This window comes from Cyphomyrmex costatus, unplaced genomic scaffold (genome assembly GCF_001594065.2).
Source record: "Cyphomyrmex costatus isolate MS0001 unplaced genomic scaffold, Ccosl1.0 scaffold193, whole genome shotgun sequence".
NCBI classification, from domain to species: domain Eukaryota; kingdom Metazoa; phylum Arthropoda; class Insecta; order Hymenoptera; family Formicidae; genus Cyphomyrmex; species Cyphomyrmex costatus.
In genome coordinates, this window is record NW_017275965.1 from 6,160,972 (window position 1) to 6,181,244 (window position 20,273).

The following is a 20,273-nucleotide window of genomic DNA, read 5'->3' on the forward strand; positions in this document are numbered from 1 at the left end:
GAGGGCTTTATAAGTATTTTTATAGAAGAAATTAAAATATATTTATTTCTCATTTTGCGTGTATAATAATAATTACTTTATAAAAAGTAACGTATATATATCCTTTTATTGACATAACATTTTCTTTTATTAACAATTTTATATATAATAGATTTAAATTGTTTGAAAGAAACGCAGTTTATAAGTGTTAAATAATTTAAATTATTTTGTATTGTAAAACAAGTCAATTTTAGATTGTAAATAATTGTAATTGTAAATAGCATTGTCTAAAAAATTGAGGAATTGGAAATACAAAATATAGAATAGACAGAGTTGTTTATTCTAAACAATTAAATAGCTAACTATTAATGCTATTTAATCTAAACATGAAATAGTAATAAGTTGTTATAAATGCAATAATTTTATACGTTTCATCGCATTTTCTTTAACTTATAGAAACAATATAGAAAGGAATATACTTTTTAAAGCTTATGGAAATTCGAAAGAAAGAGAGAGAGAGAGAGGAGCAAATTAATCATCTGCGTGCTTCGCCCGAGGAAAGAGTTCCTTGCAAATGTCAGGAAAAGCCAAGTTAAAGGCGGAATCGAAGAATGCGTTTATATCGTTCGCAAAAGACAACGCGGTGCTCGTTGTCTCGTTAAGTCGACAGAGATCGAGCGTTTGTTCCTTTGGTCTGCGAGAAAAAGCATCGCCCCTTTTCAATACGTCAACCCCATTCAACCTCCAGGGACCCCTGGAATCTTTTCTCCGAACTGGGTAACTCACGAAGACGTCCTTTGCATAAGGGAACACGGCCTCTGATAAAAGAGAAAAAGACAAGGATCCAAGAAATAATGATGCTGCGGTACGCAAACATAGATAATTCATACGTGAAAAATATCCTTCAAACGTGATTAATTTTCGAGTACACGATGTCGATACGAAACAGCTTTGTTTTTTTTTCATGTTTAATTTATGAGAACAAATTATTCATTCGATAAATAAATGTTACAGATAATACTAAGATAGTTATACAAAATTCACATCTCAGGTCTTATTAGATTATTTATTTTATACCTACTTAGCTACAAAGAAAAAGAGAGAGACATATTAAAACAGATTATATTAGAAAATCTATTAAGTGAAACGTAGATAATATTAAGATACAAAGAAAACCAACTTAAATGTACAAAATTTTACATTTATTTTTACATTTTATATTATATTTATTTTATATTTATTATTTGAAAAATACAAAGCAACATGAGATCTTACTCACTAAAATTTCCCATTTATTATCAGCATAAAGTTATTTCTCGTAAAATTGTTGATACATTAATAGATAAACTTCTTACTAAAGATAATCTTCATGGTAATTCCCCGGTATGCTGGATGGTAATTTGCGTAATCTGCAATGAAGTAATGCGTAAAATTGTACTATATTTATTAGGTCCTATTTTTATTGTCCTATATTTATTAGGAAGAAAGTTAACTATCGTTTGAACCTGAACTTCTGGTCTTGATCCCAAAGCATAAATGAGCGCATCCGCTATGTCTTTCGGTTGAAGACTTGGTACTTTCTGCAAAAAGTCATTTATTGCACCCATAGCTATATTCGTGTTTACAATACCAGGACTAATACCCTGAAAAGATCAGTAAGAATCTGCAATAATTATCTGCATTGATAAAAAGAAGCGTGTCTGGCAACGTTTTGTACAAAAATAATATTATAAACTTCATGATAACATTTAACATTGCACTAATACAAAAACGATTGTTTATATCAAATCACATATATTTCTAGTATTTTATTATCACAAAGTGTCTATTATTAGAAATATGTTTCGTCTGCAGTTTTTATTCTCTTATCGCAGAACTTTATCGTCAATACTATATCAATGTTACAATTATATACTGTTCAATACTATTTTCTTTTCATATGTATACAAATAGTCTTCTCCGATATACTCGTATTTTGATCACTAAACAAATCCGTTTCACAAATTTAGGTATATAATATATATCCAAAACCGTAAACCAAATTCTGAAAAAAATAGTTGATGAGGCCAAAAACAATGATTCATGGTTTTTATAACATTGTAGTAGCGGTATCAAATTTTTTAAAATTTCGTTAATGCAACACAAAAGTATCAATTTTTAGCCTTAAAGTGTATTAAACAACTTTATTTTATATTTACGTTTCATATCGCTCTTTATTTTGTATGATCCAATTATATTATAGTATGTGAATAAAAAATAATCAAGAGCACTTACTTTCTATATATTACAGTATTCAAATAGAATAAAATGTCTTTTGCATGTATTGCATAGGAAAAGAGTTATTTTCAAATTGCTATATTTTTAAAACGTATAATTATTCTGAAACACACACAAAACAGAATGTATTTTAAAGTTAAAAGTTGATATTGCGTAGCATTAATAAAATTTAGAAAAATATGTGCTACCAATGTTGCAACGTCATGAAAACCCTCAATTTTGTTATTTTCTGCTGCTTGGACATTTTCTCAAAATTCCGTGTTGATAGCTAAATTGAATAACGGATTCATATTCAGCGGGCAAAAATACATCAAAATGAGTTATTCATATTATCCAAGAAAAAAAGATTAAATTTTGTCGCACAATGTGATTAATACATTTGTTATTAATTAAAAGTCATCATTTACATAACGTTAAAAAAATAACAAGAAAACAGTTTAAGATATAATTGCATCTTACCGTAATTCGAATAGGAGCCTTAATTTTCGCTATTTCTGCTCGTACTGTATTAGTCAGAGCAAGAGATGCATGTTTAGTAGCGGGATATAAATTACAGTCAGGCATACCATCCAGCGGTAAATAATGGCTCAAAATACTATTCATAAAAAATATCAATATTAAACATATTTTGCACGTTAAGTAAACATTACTATAAACCTAAAAAGATTTTTTGCAATTTTTGTCGAATAAATGGAAATTATTGAAAATTTTAAAAAAAGTTTATTTTTGACAAACTTATTTATTCTAAAAATTTATGGCGATTTAGTTAATCATTGTTAACGTAAGAATCAGTACCTGTTGATATTGAAAATGTGTCCTTCAACGTTTCGTTTCAGCATCAAACGCACTGCTTTGTTCGTACACACAGCGACTGCGAGGACATTAATATTTAACAGTCTTTCAAATGTCTTCCTGTCACTCTCTGCAAATGTAATTTATGGAATTTTTTAAATAAACCATCATAATAGAGAAGATCAAAGGCTTTTATATAATACTGCCAGCGAAAGTCCCAATTCGCTGTCATGCGGTAAATAAAAGTAAAAATCTCTTTTTCTAGCGCAATAATTAACATCCTTTGCTTGAAAAATTGCTATGTTTTGATGACTTATATAATACAACACTTGGTAATTAAAACTACATTTAGACATTTTTATTCGGTTCTTAAATTTTTTAAGCATTTTCATGGACAGACAAATACTATACGTAGATGCATACACATATCCATGTATCCTTTAAATAAATTACCATATTTGTTATTTTCTTAAATGTTATTTTTGTGAACATGTATATATTTATTAATTTCAAATTAATATCAAACCGATTGCGTAATATTATGATAAAATGTATTGTAACACACATTATATTTGTGTGTAAAAAAGTTAGTTATAAAAAAGACTTATCACTTGATAAGAACATACGAACAATATTTATTTAAATAATTTTTTATGTGATAAATAATGTGTATAGATACATGATATCAGTCATTATACCTATTACTCGTGATGATGCAACAACGCCAGCATTATTGACCATAATATCTATACCACCCAACGTCTCGATATGCGAAAATGCTGCATCGATTTCATCCTCGTGAGTTATATCACAGCATATAGTATATAACTTGCCCGGGAAACCTTTCAGCTTACATTCCGCATCGAGTTTTGCTAATCTTCCTTTCTGAACTTCCAGAGCAACCACATTTACTCCGTTTTGCAGAAGAGCATGTGTAATTGCTTCACCGATGCCGGATCCAGCGCCAGTAACGACTGCGGTTTTACCAAGCCAACGATCCATAATTGCCTGTCTGCAAGTACGACCCCATGTAGCATCAATTGTTGCAAAAAGCTTTCAGAAAAGTTTAAAATATTTCAATCTTTCATATTTCATGTGCAACAATTCTGAAAAAATTATGCAATATGTCACATGAAATGTTGCAATAGAATTGTTTCTGGAACGTATTAAACTTGAAGATCAGTACTTCACACTGTCGTTAGGACGTTAGGATGGATGGAGTTTTAATTTCTCATAAATTAAAAACCGTACAGGATAGAATAAAAATGCAGCATGATGAGATTTTTCATTTACGTTCAAGTGAGATAATTTCTTGAAGGCGAGTCTCTGAAACTGATACTCTAAAACGGTCCAAGATAAAAATAAATAGAATATATTTTGAAAATAATTTTGTTCAGCTTTGTGTAAAAATTTATTCTGATATTCCTGGGATTTCAAAAGTATTTTAATAAATGTTTAGCAGCATTTCTAATGTATTTCGAAAAAAATTTCAAATTTTTAATAATTTTTTAGTATTTGTTCATAAGATTTTAAGTGCCAGAATCGCATTTTGTTATTTTAAAGTTGTCTCAGAACTATGATAAAATTTTATAATATTTATAAGATATTTTTTAATCTAATAGATGAAATATTTCTAAGAGAAAGAGACATTTCTGAAAGATTTCTGTGTTGTGTGTTGTATGGAACATAGCTTGCAATTGACACGTCACTGTAATAGTAGCCAAACTAAAAATAATATCAAGCTCCTAAAAAGCTTAAAACATTATTCACAATCTCAGCGATATTAAACTCAACTCATTGGCGGAAATGGCATTTCTAATAATAAATAATTTTATATTTCTAAAAAAGTGGACAATCACACACACACACACACACACACACGTATATGTTTACTTACGTATATGTTGCGTATCTTCTATGCAACCGTCTACTGTACTAGTTTATCACAAAATAAATTGTAATAAAAATACGACGTGCCAGTATAGATATGATTAAAAAATTATCTGATGTAATAGGTCAAATCGGTCACATCAACGTTGATAGTCTCATACCAACTGCTAGCGAGAAAATACTAAACGTTAAAATATTATAATCAGTGTAGTTCCGTCATGACCTAAATCATTCTTTCGCTAGAAGTGGGGCTACTAAACTCGACGAGATTAGACATGATTACACAGACATATATAGGATGGAATAATAACTTTGCCCACTCGCGCGAAATATCTTAGATATTTTTTATTTGTATGTAATTTTTATATATAAATAAATATATAAATAAATATATAAATAAATAATTTTATATTTCTAATAAAGTGGACATATTACACACACACACACACACACACACACACACACAATAAATATACATATATAATTTTTTAAAAGCATTATTAGAAATTATAATATTTTTTTGCTTTATTCACTAAAGGGAGATATTCGTAAAGGAGGTTATAAGAAAAACGAAAATAGAAGTTCTAAACACACAACAAGATTGCAACAACTGTAAAAACATATGGACATTGGAAACGAGAATATTGCGCGAAGACTTGAAGAAGCAAGTGGATAGAATAATGAATATAAAGATTAGCAACAAAGCAAAAATTGAATTGCAGACTTGTCAAAAAAAAAAATGCTTGAATTCAGGTGCGAAAAGTCATGCGATAAATAAGAAATATTGCTTCTATATATATGAGGAGTTCAAAGAATTTTTAATACCACGAATAGAAAATATGAAAATGTTATCATGTGTAGAAAAAAATGTAATGGATTTCAACGATAATACTTAGGAGCCTACATATTTGAAACAAATCTTATCTGTACCAGAAACTAAATATAACTGGATCATATATGACCTAATATCCAATATGCTCTACTCGTTATTTAATAACACAATAAAGTTAACAGATAGCATTCGTAAGTAGTACAGGCTATTCATTAACTGTTAGTAAATCAAGTTTTGCTAATTTTTCTTTCAGGTCTTTAATTCAGAGCAACCACATTCACTTCGTTTTACAAAAGAGCATTTGTAATTGCTTCACCCATGCCGGTAACAACTGCGGTTTTACCAAGCCAACGATCTATAATTGTCTGTCTGTAAGTACGACACATAGTTGGCGACTCAAAAAATAAAATACCAAGCCAAAAATAATATCAATTGGAGATCCAAAAATAAATATCAAGCTGAAAATAATATCAAGATCATAAAAGCATGATCATGCATAAGCAATCGCAATTGTTATAATATTAAATTTAACCAAATTTAAATTAATTTATGTGAAAATAGTACTTTAATTAAAACAATACTAACACAAGTACTTACTTCTAACTTGCGTATCTTCTACTCGCAACCGTCAACTGCACTAGTCTGTCACAAAATAAACTGTGAAATAGCATATTTCAGTACGAAACCACAGGAATGTTTAGTAAAAAATGATCGACGCAGAAGGTGAAACCGGTCATATTTCAACGTCAATAGTTTTATATGAATTGCAAGTGGAAAGACATTATAAAGATAAAAAAGTAATTACAGCGAATCTGATAAGAAATGATTCATCCTAAGAATAGAGACTGCTAGATAGAGTTATCTAGAAGATTCCAATTGGTGGAAAAACTGTGACAAATTCAGAATTTTACGGTCTTGGAATTTGTTTAATGAAATATAAATGGAATATAACGAACAAAAATTTTAATTATTGTTTTAATTACTATAATAAATTATATTAATCACGATAGTTAAAAGAAAAACAAAACAAATCGGTATTCATGATAGTTAAAAGAAAAAAACGAAACAAATTGATATTCACAAAACATTTTATAATAACATTTTTTTTCAATTCAAATTAATATGTAAAATATTGTATTTTTACAACAAAAACTTTGAAGATAATACAAATATTATTATTAATTTAATTTTTAATTTTATGAAAAAAACATGTAAAAGCAACAAACTAAAAATTTGTATCAATATAAATCTGGTTTGTGTTTACTATTTAATATCAACAACTAATTTATTTGTTGCGATTATCTATTATGGACTTTTTTATTTTAAATAAAGCTTAAATTTTATACACTCTTAATTGACGCTAAACTAAAATAGTGATACTAAAATATCAAATTAGAATACAGAATTGACAAATCTATAACAAAATTTATTTTATCACTTTTGATTAAAAAAATTAATTATATCGTTTTTTCTGGAAAATATTAGTTTTTAATTCTGATAAAAGCTTAAAAAAGTGGAATTTTGCCAACCTTGGCTGCTATACTTGAAAATTATATATAATTACACAGACAGATGTCTGTATAATTATATGTTTTTGCAAGTGTAGCATGTATGTATAATAATAGTTCATATATGCAAATGTGTAGCGAATACTCTTATATATGCACACACAGCCATACACATATATGTTTACTCATTTCTATATGAAAGTTAAGTTATATTGTGATAATGTAACTTAGATTAAGAAGCAAAATAAAGATCTATATGAAAAAGCCATTTTATATTTTTGTTTACATAATACCTTATTTTCAAGGTTTTGCAGCTCAGTCGAGAAAGATAGTAATAACTGAAAAAATGTTCAATAGAACAGGAAAAATGTCAAATATCTTTACAAACGTGGTAAGAGAAATTTGCATTAGCATTTTGATTATCAAGAAAATTTTTCTTAATCAACAAGGTTTGTTATTTTTTACAAATTGTACAATCACTAACATATAAAAATACGAATATCAAGTTAAGATGTACAATCTTGCTGCAATAGAGCAATACTCGCGTCTATCAAATACTCTAACATTCTCTAATTACACTGTGTGACCGATTTCAACTTTTAAAATTTTCCAAAGGGCGCGTGGGTTTGATTGTGTTGGGAACACGGCCCACTATCATTTTCCCAAGAGATTTGGTAAAGTTAGATCGTAGAAGAATGGGGCATAAATTTGAAGTTATTAATTTCGAGGAGTACCAGTTGCGCTATTCTCATGGTTTTGAGATCAAATATTATCACAAATACGTACACGCACATACATACACACACTCACACTTATGCGCGCGAGCGCGAACTTTGTTTTACAAATACATGAGATAGCATTAGATAGTAGGATCTGTGAAGCTGGCACCACATTCTGTCGATATCAAAAAAATTACAATAGTTCCAGTAGCACTTTTTATAGTTCTACAGTTCTACCTAGAAATAAAAAATAGTTCCGCAGTTTTAATATGAAAAAACTAAAATTGGAAATATGGCGTGCTAACTACGCGAATCTGACACATCAGATTTCCTCTAAAGTACGAGAAAAAAATTAATATTTGCACTTTTAGCAACAGTTCCCGATAGTTCTACTAAAAACCAACTAAGATATGCATTTTCAAAATAAAATAACAACATTTAACAATTTTTATACATCCTATATATAGAAAATGGCATAAAACTTCTAGAAAAAGTGACGTACTGACTATTTCTATCAGTTTCAACGGCAGTTCTCATTAGTTCTCACAGAGTTCTATGCAATGCAATCATTTATAAACAGTGTTCCGGCCTCTACATATTTTTAATCAATTTTTTAGTACCTGAGTCCAGCATGACACTTGTAGAAAAAGCGAGTGGGAAATGGTAGTGGGCCGTGCCCCTGACATAACCAAACCCACGCGCCTTTTGGAAAATTTTTGTGGTCACACAGTGTTATTAGAATGAAGTATTTCTTCGACTCTGTTTGTCAGAAAAATATTTTTCTGATGATTTCAAGCAAACAATACGATATTAAAAGTAGTAATGGTAGTAATATCAAAGTTTAAATCGATCAATCATAAAATTGCGAAATCATTCCCTATGGATTGTGTTAAGTAGAAACAGACGGATCTGTCCAGACATCATTTATGTTGAGATTCGCTAATAAAGCTCTCGGTATAACTTGATTTTTGCGACTGAGTCAAAGCCTGATGGCGAGTGAGCACGTGAAAACGTGGGAAGGAGCGGGATGGATACTATCGTTCCGCGATAATGGCCGTAATGACGACGATAATGCCTCGACACACGCGCCGCGGAACCGGCGGCTTGATATATCGTTTAAATCACGACCGGCGTCATTACGTACGGATGTGCCACGTCGTAACAACGATTCCGACAACAGAGAGTACCGGAGTTAAGCGCACCCTATGGAGAAGACGCTCGTGTGATGTCGTTAACAGTGTCATCTCCTTGTCGTCCACCTATGCGAACAGCTGAATATGAAGTAAGCGGAAGCCACACGACGAGTCGTTTGCGACAATAACGATAGTCTGGTCATAATAACCCTCTTCGTTCATACACATTGATGGAGCTCTGCCGTTGCCAACGGAGAGATATCGTACGCGGAATTACGAGCGTTCGCTTTGTCCTCATTCAATTGCGGATGGAAATTTCAGTGTTATTTCTTACATGTACAGCGATATAAGTTTCATGAGTAAATTGATCGTTATGCGCATACAGAATGGTTTAATAGATATCATCTATTCCTCTTGTTTTTGAATATGCAAATAATTATGATTCAACAGTATAATAACATTCAACCGATATAATAATATAAGACGCAATTATGTAGCAATTCCTAGTATCTTTTAGAGTGTTGATTTTTTATTAAAAAAACAAAGAAACTTATCTATGTCATATTCCAAAATTAGAAAAAAGATAAATAGTAATCATGAAGAGATTATAGAAGATTGTTTAAAATTTCGTGATTTAAAATAGTAAAAAAATGAAAAAATAAATTATAAAAATAATAAAATATAAATACAAATTAAAAAAATATGTGCCATTTTTCGAGCAGTAATTTTTGAGATAAAGGTTTATTACTGACTAATTACAGATTGCAGTTAAATGGCTGCCTGTCCATGGTAGCTACCTACAATTACTAACTATCGATGCATGACTCGTGGACAGGCGACCATTTAATCGTAATCTGTAATTAGTCAGAAAACCTTTATTTCAAAAATTACTGCTCGAGGAAAATGGCAAATACTTTTTTAACTTATTATACTATATAATATATGACAAATTGAATTACAGCATTTATTATTGGTTAGTGCTTATATTTGTATATGTATAATATCTATAACATTTAAAGTTACAGTTTAATGTTTTGAACCTGATTACCAATTTTTATCGGACTTATAAAAAATCATTTAGATAAAAGCCTTATTGTTACCTTATAGGCAATACAGTATTTTTTCACCATACGTACTATATTAATTGAGAAATTTATCGTTTTTTTCCACAGATAAATTAATTAATATTTGTAAGAGAGAAAGAAAAATTAATATTTTTATAAATTCTCTTTCTTCTCTCTTTATTTTGCATAAATTTATAATTGTTTTAATTTTAAATCATATATCAATTCGTATAAATACTATTTAAATAATACGTAGATAAAAAAGAAGTATGAACTATTAAATTATTGATCCAATCCACGATGATTCAATACAGTGGAAATATCTATAAAATTGTACGCTGTAAATCCGAATAATGAAAGCAACATAATATAAAAGGAATTAAAGATAAATAAAAAGGAAGAAAGACAAAAAGAGAAAAAAGAAAAAGAAAAATTGTCAATATTGCACAAGAATATTACAACAGTTATTAATTTCCATTTATTTCTAGTGTTAGCGTAAACACACACATCCTGATCGGCAAACTGTCCCTTCTTCAATTTGAAACTATTATTAGTCAAACAGGTCACGTTCGCGATTGTTAGTATTTTCGCAATTTCGAAAACCACGACCGTTCGTAACACGATAGAAAATTCTCGGATGATCCTCAGGGATTATCGTCAGATTTAAATCATACGCATCCGCGTGAATGAATAATTTCAGTCGTGTATTCGTTTGCAAAGTCAAATTAATTCGTATAATCTTCGTTATCGCATAAAGCGGATACATAAACCTCTGATGCTTGCTAACCAATAATAGAATTTCTCTTCTCCGACCATGTTATTTCCGAATGAAATGGATAATACCAATTTCCACAATGCATATTGCAAATACATCTCGCTCAATAGATTTGACGCTCTCTAATGTTTAACGTTGCCGGTTTATACATTGACTTCAAAAGCGCGACCATCCGCTTAAGTAGCGAAGCTCCAGCCGAGATACATAAATGCAGAATAATTGGTGCATCGTCATTATTAATGATCTTTTTCCTCTCTGTAACTCGCGTTGTACATTCGGGCTTTATTTTCAATACATATTTATTTTGCTCTCTTATAAACAGTATTATACAAACTATAATCATATGTAAAATTGTACATTGTTTTTCAAAGCCAGTAGAAATAGAAAGACGTATTTTTAACTGTACAAACGTTTGTTATATATTTGCTGTTTTAATTTAAAACAACGCGTTTCGCGAAGCAAATCCTCTCGATTTAATATTTCGCCAGATTGCGTTTCCGCGATAGACAGTATTTTCTTAACGGACTAAAACCATGGCGCGCGCATGTTTTCTCTGGGAGAAATCGCGATCTTTCTTGTTTCTGTATTTTCCAAGCGAAGTAAACTTATCTACATTATTCAAATGATCCTTCAGAGTTCTCGTTTTAGCCTCGTCCAATATTACTCGCAACCGCTACGATGAGGAGATGGAATTCATCCTGTACCGCGGGGATCAGCGTCGCAGTGGATTAAACTATGCACGGCCATGTCGGGAATGCGTTGATAACATTATGCGCATCTTTTTCCCTCATGAATGTCGCCGAGATGCAGACGGATGGAACGAGTGGATTTATAACGGAGGCGAAAGATTCCCGCGCGCACCTCGACAAGACCACCGTGCGTAATATTCATTCTGCGAGATACGCCCCTTGTAATACAGAATGCAAAATCAAGGTCCCGCCGCGCGAGTTGCAATTCTCCTCCACGGACTGTCCTTTTCGTCAATTTATTATTTTATATTATACTAATCACTTCATCACGTTCCACGCCTCAGCACTACGCGTCCACAATACGCGCGTAAATTGCATCGAATTGAGTGCATATCGCGTGGACACGATTCAATCCATTCGGGAGAGAAAGAGAGAGAGAGAGAGAGAGAGAGAGAGAGAGAGAGAGAGAGAGAGAGAGAGAGAGAGAGAGAGAGAGAGAGAGAGAGAGAGAGAGAGAGAGAGAGAGAGAGAGAGAGAGAGAGAGAGAGAGAGAGAGAGAGAGAGAGAGAGAGAGAGAGAGAGAGAGAGAGAGAGAGAGAGAGAGAGAGAGAGAGAGAGAGAGAGAGGAAACTATTCTGCAACTTCACCGCTTCACAGATTCCCAACTACGAATTAAGCAAGGAGTGCGACAACAGTAGCAACGGCAATGTTAAGGAAGAAGCGTAGACTCTGGGGGATGTCGGAGCAAGAGATAACGTGCACGGTTTAGGCAGTATATACTAAGCCGGTCGCCGAACAAGAATACGCGCTCCAGCTACTGCAGCTGTGACGTTAATAGTTGCTACATGTACGTGCCATATTGTATACATTAGCTCGTGCATAAAAGAAAACATTCTTAGTAAAAAGACAATTAAGAGGAGAAGACGTGGGCGCAGTATTCTTAATTTAACCCTTCTTATGTAACCAGATATATTATCAATGCGGCTCACAGTGTCACGCGTTTATAAATATCAAGCTTCTCGAAAATTACAGAATAATCGCGAAAATCTCCAATTTTGTATTTTTTTGTGAATATATTACTTTATTAAAAGGATGTACATATAAGAACATTGCTTGAATCTCGTATAATGATTAAAGATTAATTCGACTCGTTAAAACGTATTTCAAAATTCTCCATATTAATTATAAAATATTCAATTTTTTGCTATTAAAAAAGAGAATATTACATTTAGTTTAGCGTGTATCTGCTCTTATGTGTATATTAAAAAAATATATAATTTTTTTCTTCCTCCTAAATAATTAAATGCTGTAGCAATGATACTTTTGCAGAATTTTGTCATTGCCTAAGTCTATCATGAATATGTTCGGGTATGCTTGAGAGAAACCGCACAATATAGTTACTCCGGAAAATAGCTTTCATTCGTGGCAGTATAATTGAGGTCACCGCACCACTCCGATGAACGCGGAAATCGGCCGAAATCCCGAAAATCGAATTTTCCGCCTTCGCTCCAATTTCAGTCGGCTTTTAATAAGTCAACAGACAAGCTCGCTCGATATTCAGCCCAGCGTGCGGTGACTATAGCACAGGCCAATACCGAACAGTCGTCCTCCCTCGGCGTCGTCGGCGAAGGCGCGCAGTTCGCGTTTCGTTCCAACGCGTCACGTGCACGCCGTCACCGCGAACCACTTCAAATCTGACACCGCATCGGCGCACGTACGCAGCCGGTTTAAGCGGGCATGTTTGCACTGCCAGTGTTCCGCTAACGAACCTATCCAACCACCCCGAGCCCTTCTCGCGAACCCTTAGCGACCCGGCTGACTCCTCGTCGTCGCTGTATTCAGCTGCCATGTTTCGTTCCCCGCTTCGCATATTCGCTTTAATGACATAAGTCGAAACGTTGCAAAACTTTTGACGCGTTGAAATCGTTTTTCTAATTCTCAATCGCGGCACGTCACGTTGCGCCCCAATTTCAGAGAAAGTGTATTCCTTTTATTTGCGTACGCAACGACTAAAGTTTTTTGTCAGAATATATTAGTAAAATCATATTATTTAAATTTTTCTGTACTCCTCTTTCTTAAAAAAAAAAAATTGTGTAGAACTGTGTGTTTATGTATAATTTCTCGCTGCATTCATATATCAATTTATTTTGTTTATTTCCAATTTCTAAACCTTTTAATAATATCATGTAATAAAAAAGAAAACAGATTCGGTAATCATGCCGTAGTTATTTTTTGGATTTCAAGTCAACAAACAAAGAAACAAGTAATGAGATGTACAATTTTCAAGAACATAGAATTCTCAACATCTTCAAAGCATTAAATTTACTCATCAATTGTTTAGATTTACCGAAGATATACTCTGAGACTAATTCAAATACGAAAACTAGAGAAACACGGTCAAACAACTGTTAACGTACGAGTCAGTAGGGAAGAGAAGGTGAGTTGTTCCCTGTCAGAAACAGTTACGAACGCATTTAAGGAAGTTAAATCGGAATGTTTGTACCTCAACATTTGGTGGCTCTCTGGTAAATTCAGGCATTTGCAAGATTAATTTCAATTCTGAACGAAATATAGCAGCCAATATACAACATATGAATGTTGGCAGGCCAAATTGCTATTAATTCCAATTTATAAGCTTGTTTTAAATCCCTGTACCGATTAGAACAGCTCGGCTTAATGCAAAATACTTAATTTCTCATTTGCACTGAGCAGACAAGTACCTGACAGTGCTAACTTGGAAGATAAACTCATCATTGCAAAATGTAAACGAGCCAAACGAAGCGACAGAATTTGGAAGCATCAGGTGTTATTATTTGAGAAAGACGCTAAAGGCACGGAAAAACAATACCAGCGCGAACGCTGCTGTCGCCCCGCGTAAATAAAGAGATAATTTATGATTGTTACACAATGATCGTCATAAATCGCATTTCTACTGGTCAACAGAACGTGCAGTTATGCGAGGAACTCCGCTTCCGCCTGTTAGCCTCAATCCCTCCCCGCACCGCCATGCCGCAGTGTCGATATTTTACCGCGGGAACGCAATACACGGCCGGCATAATTTATCTGTTTTCAAATATGCCCGCGCCGATAGATTTACATATTTTAATATAAATTCCTAAATGCCGGCCCCCGTCCATACAGACAGCCCCATGTACCAAGTACATCTTTATCGATCATCACTCTGCCGTTCTTCCGCGTTTTATACATATCTTGCTTCTTATATATACCCCCGTCCTTCCTTAGTGTAACAGCTAAAAGTACCTCAAAATGAGAAATAAAAGCAACGGATTCTTTCCATGTCTTCGCGTTATTAATTATATCGTAGCAAATAAAGTAATAGCCGCGGCGATTATCATAACTTTTAAAGCAGCTTGCAATTTATTTTTTGACAAGTTTGGAAGAAATACGCAGTCATTATGTAACAGCATTAAATATAGTTGTATGTATATATATATATATATGTGCAAGGTGTTCCAAAATTCGCGAATCAAAATAACACTCTCTAAATCTAAATCGCAGTGAATAATCCTTTGAAATAGCATTGATACTGGATTATCAGCATATCATATTAGCACTTGACACTGAATGATTAATGAAATTCAACTATAAAAAAAAGAAGATGTAAGATCATTATATAGTTAAAATACTGATATTTGCACCTTCTAGCACATTGTAATTCCAACTTTACAATAGTACGCATAGTAATACGTCTATTATAGTTACGCATCGATAGTGTTAGTGGTTACAGTTGGCAACTCACGAACAGCCGTTTAACCATAATCTGTAATTAACCAGTCTTAAACTTTTATGTATCGAAACCTATTACTCGGGACAAAAAATGACAAACATTTTTAAAATTTATTTTTTTGAAAAAGAAAACTTTTTTAAAATATTTTAATATGCAAACTATATAGGATATTCTTTATAATTTCAACTGAGTTTATAATAATCACTATAATATTGTATTGTCAAGCTCTATTAAAAAAGAAAAGATTGGTTGAATTATATATCATATGGGGCAATTTTCAAAATCAGCGATGAAAGGCATCTGTTTGTCTATAGTATATCTGATTATAACGCTGCGAGAAACGAGATCTAATCGCACAGCTAGAATACTAGGCACACACTTAGATTTTGACAGGACCCGACACCCGATGCATACCGGGAAAATCGATTTTCCTGATAACGCGATTCCTTCGAACTGCTCGAAGCATGACGGAACTTGTTTGACACCTTAACTATCGCTCGCACTCGAATGCCTCCATGGTTGACAGTTGAGCTCGGTATAGTAAGCCGCTATTGTCGGAAGTTCATGTTTAGAAGCACGCATACGAATGCACAACGCAGATATGGGAGACACACACTCGTGCATAGGAAACGCGCATTTCAATCGTTCATGTATAAATGCCAAATGACGCTATATTTGTCATACGACAAGCAGGATGTAACTATACTGGATGTGTGTAGCAGCCACTTCGTCGAAATTTGAATGCAACGATTACACACGAACGCATTGCCGATAACGTTGTTTCGCGATAAGCGGAATTGTCACAAATCGAAATATCGAGTATATCTTTTTAAAATGACACGTACAAGTACAAGGCATCGTGCGAGATAAACAACAACGATATCTGATAGTCAGTATTTCGTCTCCCTAATATATGGACCATAAATTTCATACATGCATTGTAAAATAAACGATAAATATCTTTACAATTTTTTCATGTATTTATCGTAAAACAAAGATATAAATATACAAAGTCTTTACCCCAGATTTACAGCATTATTTATTTTTATCTCTGTTTAAGTAAAAATGCAAATACATTGAAAAAGATTAGGTAAGCAAAATTATTAAGTGAAACATAGATAGCATTAAGAAGAAAATAACTCACAAACATAAAAATATTTTGTATTATTATTTATACAAAAAATGCAAAACAATAAAATTTAATGTTTATCGACCTCTAAGTTTCTTATTTTATCATAAGCTTAAAATTGTTTCTTTTAAAGTTGTTGATGTATTAACAGACAGGCCTCTTACTGATAACTGAAGATATCTTCATAGTAATTCTCCAGTAGGTTGGATGGTGAGTTCCGTAATCTACAATTAAATATAACGCGTAAAATAATTTTCCTATATTTATTGGAAAGAAAGTACGTTATATATAGTATAATGATCTTTTAAACCTGAACATTTGATCGTGTTCCAAGAGTATAAATGATCGCATCCGCTATGTCCTCCGGTTGAATGCACTGTTTTTTGTCAAAAAAGTCTTTCAAACTATCCTCATGAGCAACTATATTTGTTTTTACAGTACCAGGACTAATGCCCTGAAAAAGCCAAACAAGCAAGTGATAATTATCCACATAATAAAAAAAAAGCATGTAGTAATACTTAGCACAAAAATAATATTATAAACATCATGATAATATCCAATATTATCTTAATAAACATAAGCACTGTTTACATTTGATGATATATAAGTATTTTGTTTGTGCCTATTATTATCTCATCATAGAACGGTTCGTCATCAATAAAGTAATTATTACAACGCGTTACTTGTTAATTAAAAGTTATTATTTACATAACATTATAAAAATATATTATTGTATCTTACGGTAACTCGAATAGGTGCCTTAATTTTTGATACTTCACGTCGTACTGTGTTAGTCAGAGCAAGAGATGCATGTTTACTAGAGAAGTACATGTTACATTCTATCAAATCATTCGGCATTCTATGATGGCTCACAATACTGTGGATAAAATATATTCATGTTAAACGTAAAATATACGGTAATAACCATTACACACAATAAACTTGATCAAAAAGTCTTTCACGATCCTTGTCTCATATAGTTCATAGAAAATCAAGGAAATTTTTTTCTTAAACTTATTTGTTTCAAAGACTTATTATATTTATTATTTTACTTGATAAATTATTGGATTAATTATTACTAATCATAGATAACAATACCTGTTGAGATTGAAAATATGTCCTTCACTGTTTCGTTTGCGCATCGAAAGCACTGCTTTATTCATACATACTGCGACTGCGAGAACATTAGTATTTAACACTTTTTCAAATGTCTTCCTGTTGCTATCTGCAAATATAATACATGAAGTTGTTTTTAATGAACTAATATGATCGAGAAAACTGAAATCTTATTAAATCTTATTTTATGACCGTACATGATAAACAATAAACAATAAACAAACTAGAAGAAGGAAGGTATTTAAAATTCACACAATTATAATAAGCACTGTGATCCAGCTTCGACTGTTAATGGCTTCCTTCTTCTAGTTTGTTTATTGAAATCTTATTATAATAATTGTCAATAGGATAATAAGAGCCACAATTGGCTCTACAAGACATACGTAACAAAATAAAACAAATAAAAGTAATGATCTCTTTTTTTAACAATATTCTTCGTTTCAAAGATCACTGCTTTTGAATGACATCAATAACATTTTTGAACAAACTTCAATAACATGTTGCGATTAAAACTAGATTTTTAAATAAGACATTTAATCAATTCTCAAATTCTTCAAGTATATTCTGAAATTAAACGTGTTAACAGTCATCAATCATCAATACTTTGTAAATGCATATTTATGCATCTTTTAAGAATGAATTACAAGATATGTTATTTTTTGAAACAATTACATAAATATAAAAGTTCATAGTTTCAAATTAATATTAAATTAACTCGTTACACAATATTGCGAGATAAAATATACAACACATATTGTATTTCTACATTGGCCATAAAGAGAAATTCAATATCGGGGCATATATAAATAATACTTGTTTAAATAATTCTTAAAAAAATTCCTTATTTGTGTATTATTCTGCATAATCATCATACCTATTATTCGTGATACCTCAATGATACCAGCATTGTTGACCATAATATCCACACCACCTAACGTCTCGATATGCGAGAATGCTGCATCGATCTCATTCTCGCGAGTTATGTCACAGCATATAGTATGTAATTTGCCCGGGAAACGTTCTCGCTTACAATCCGCATCAAGTTTTGCTAATCTTTCTTTCAGGAGTTCCAGAGCAACCACATTCACTCCATTTCGCAGAAGAGCACGTGTAATTGCTTCGCCCATACCGGATCCAGCGCCGGTAACGACTGCGGTTTTACCAAGCCAACGATCCATAATTGCCTGTCTGCAAGTACGACGTAGCTCGTTGACATGCTACTAATAACTACCGAGTCGAAAATAATATCAAACTCATAAAAAGCGTAATTATGAATGTTTACAATCGCAACGACATTAAATTTAGCAGTGAATTTGTGGAAATGGCATTTCGATTAACAATACTAACGCATATACTTACCTGTGTATCTTCTGTTCGCAACTGTCAGATGTATCAGTTTATCATAAAATGAACTATAAAATCGCGATATTTTGAATTCGTGGAAGATTTAAAAAAATGTCTTCAGGAGAATGAACCGATAAGATTCCTTCAGTGTCGATAGTTTCATACAAACTGTAAATAAAATTTCACTGAACGTCAAATTATATAATCAGGATGATGCTGATGTTATCATATAAGCTGTATTATCTTTTGGTAAGAGTGGGGGAATGCTACTGCACACGAGGATTATATAAACAAGTAAATTTAGATATTATATAATAAGTTTTTTAAAAATAAATAATATATCTATTATATAATAATTTTTCATAGATAAATGTATAGATAATAGAAATGTATAGATAAATGAATGCACACATACCTTTACAAAAATCAATGTTAAGAGAGAGAGAAAGAGAGCGAGTTACATTATATAATAATATATCTATGATCAATGTATTAGCTCTTTTCCAAATAAAAGAACAAATTAAAGATTTGTGTATGGAGATACATGCGGATATTTTATACTTCTTTTTATTATTTGTCTCAACTACTTATATATTATCAATTACGAAATCATTAATTAATGTATTAATACATCTCTTTCCTGTTATTCAAAGTAAGGAAAAATATTCCTTACGATAAGAAGCAGATATGAACGGGTCATTCATTTTCTTATAATCCTCAGCGTATAACCCACAGTGAACTACTATGTTAAAAATGTTTGTACTCGTATCACAACTCTAATAGAGAATATTCTGTAAAACACAGAGACCATTTTTCGTCGCAGACATGTCCCGAACGTTGAGCACGTATAGGCCAGACGCATCATGGAGAAGGACAGAGATCCTTCGGCTTAGGTTTATCCGTTTACCCACTGGTTCCATCCTACGGTTTTGCCACGGCCTTTACTTGTTTTAAGTGAAGCGCGACGTGACCTGCCGCAATCCCCTTCGTATCCACGTACAATCACATTGGCTTCTGCGTACCGTCTTTGAACCAATCTCTTCCGCGGAGACATCGGGCAGAATATCAGGATATTTCGAAATCCTAAAGATTCCAGTAGACGACTTCTAGAGACCTATCTCGTTTCGTAAGAGGAGGATCTTATTGTCAAAAAATATACAATACAAATATCTCAATTTATGAGTGTTAAAAAGGTTTAAATTTCGAAACCTTGTAACTAAAAAGTATTTATCTATATATACTAAAAAAAACTATTTGAAATATCTCAAAAACAAAATT

General features: G+C 32.2%; 2 protein-coding genes across 3 annotated transcripts; both read right to left on the bottom strand.

Moving 5' to 3' along the window:
* Positions 1-1,310: 1,310 nt before the first annotated feature.
* LOC108772941 (farnesol dehydrogenase) lies at positions 1,311-6,428 on the bottom strand. Of its 2 annotated transcripts, none has more exons than XM_018538614.1 (6): positions 6,368-6,428; positions 3,747-4,060; positions 3,052-3,178; positions 2,716-2,851; positions 1,485-1,622; positions 1,311-1,388 (listed from the first exon to the last, which is right to left on the bottom strand). In XM_018538614.1, exons 2-6 carry the CDS (start codon positions 4,048-4,050, stop codon positions 1,347-1,349), a joined length of 747 nt encoding a protein of 248 aa, XP_018394116.1. In that variant the 5' UTR covers positions 4,051-4,060; positions 6,368-6,428; the 3' UTR covers positions 1,311-1,346. The 2 variants fall into 2 exon arrangements, with proteins under 2 accessions (XP_018394116.1, XP_018394117.1); XM_018538615.1 differs by lacking the exon at positions 6,368-6,428 and adding an exon at positions 4,946-5,022.
* A 10,194-nt stretch (positions 6,429-16,622) lies between these two features.
* On the bottom strand, positions 16,623-19,422 carry LOC108772674 (farnesol dehydrogenase). Its single transcript, XM_018538251.1, has 6 exons — positions 19,011-19,422; positions 18,526-18,839; positions 17,634-17,760; positions 17,277-17,412; positions 16,846-16,989; positions 16,623-16,759 (listed from the first exon to the last, which is right to left on the bottom strand). The coding sequence occupies exons 2-6, from the start codon at positions 18,827-18,829 to the stop codon at positions 16,718-16,720; spliced, it is 753 nt and encodes a 250-aa protein (XP_018393753.1). The 5' UTR covers positions 18,830-18,839; positions 19,011-19,422; the 3' UTR covers positions 16,623-16,717.
* Positions 19,423-20,273: the final 851 nt, after the last annotated feature.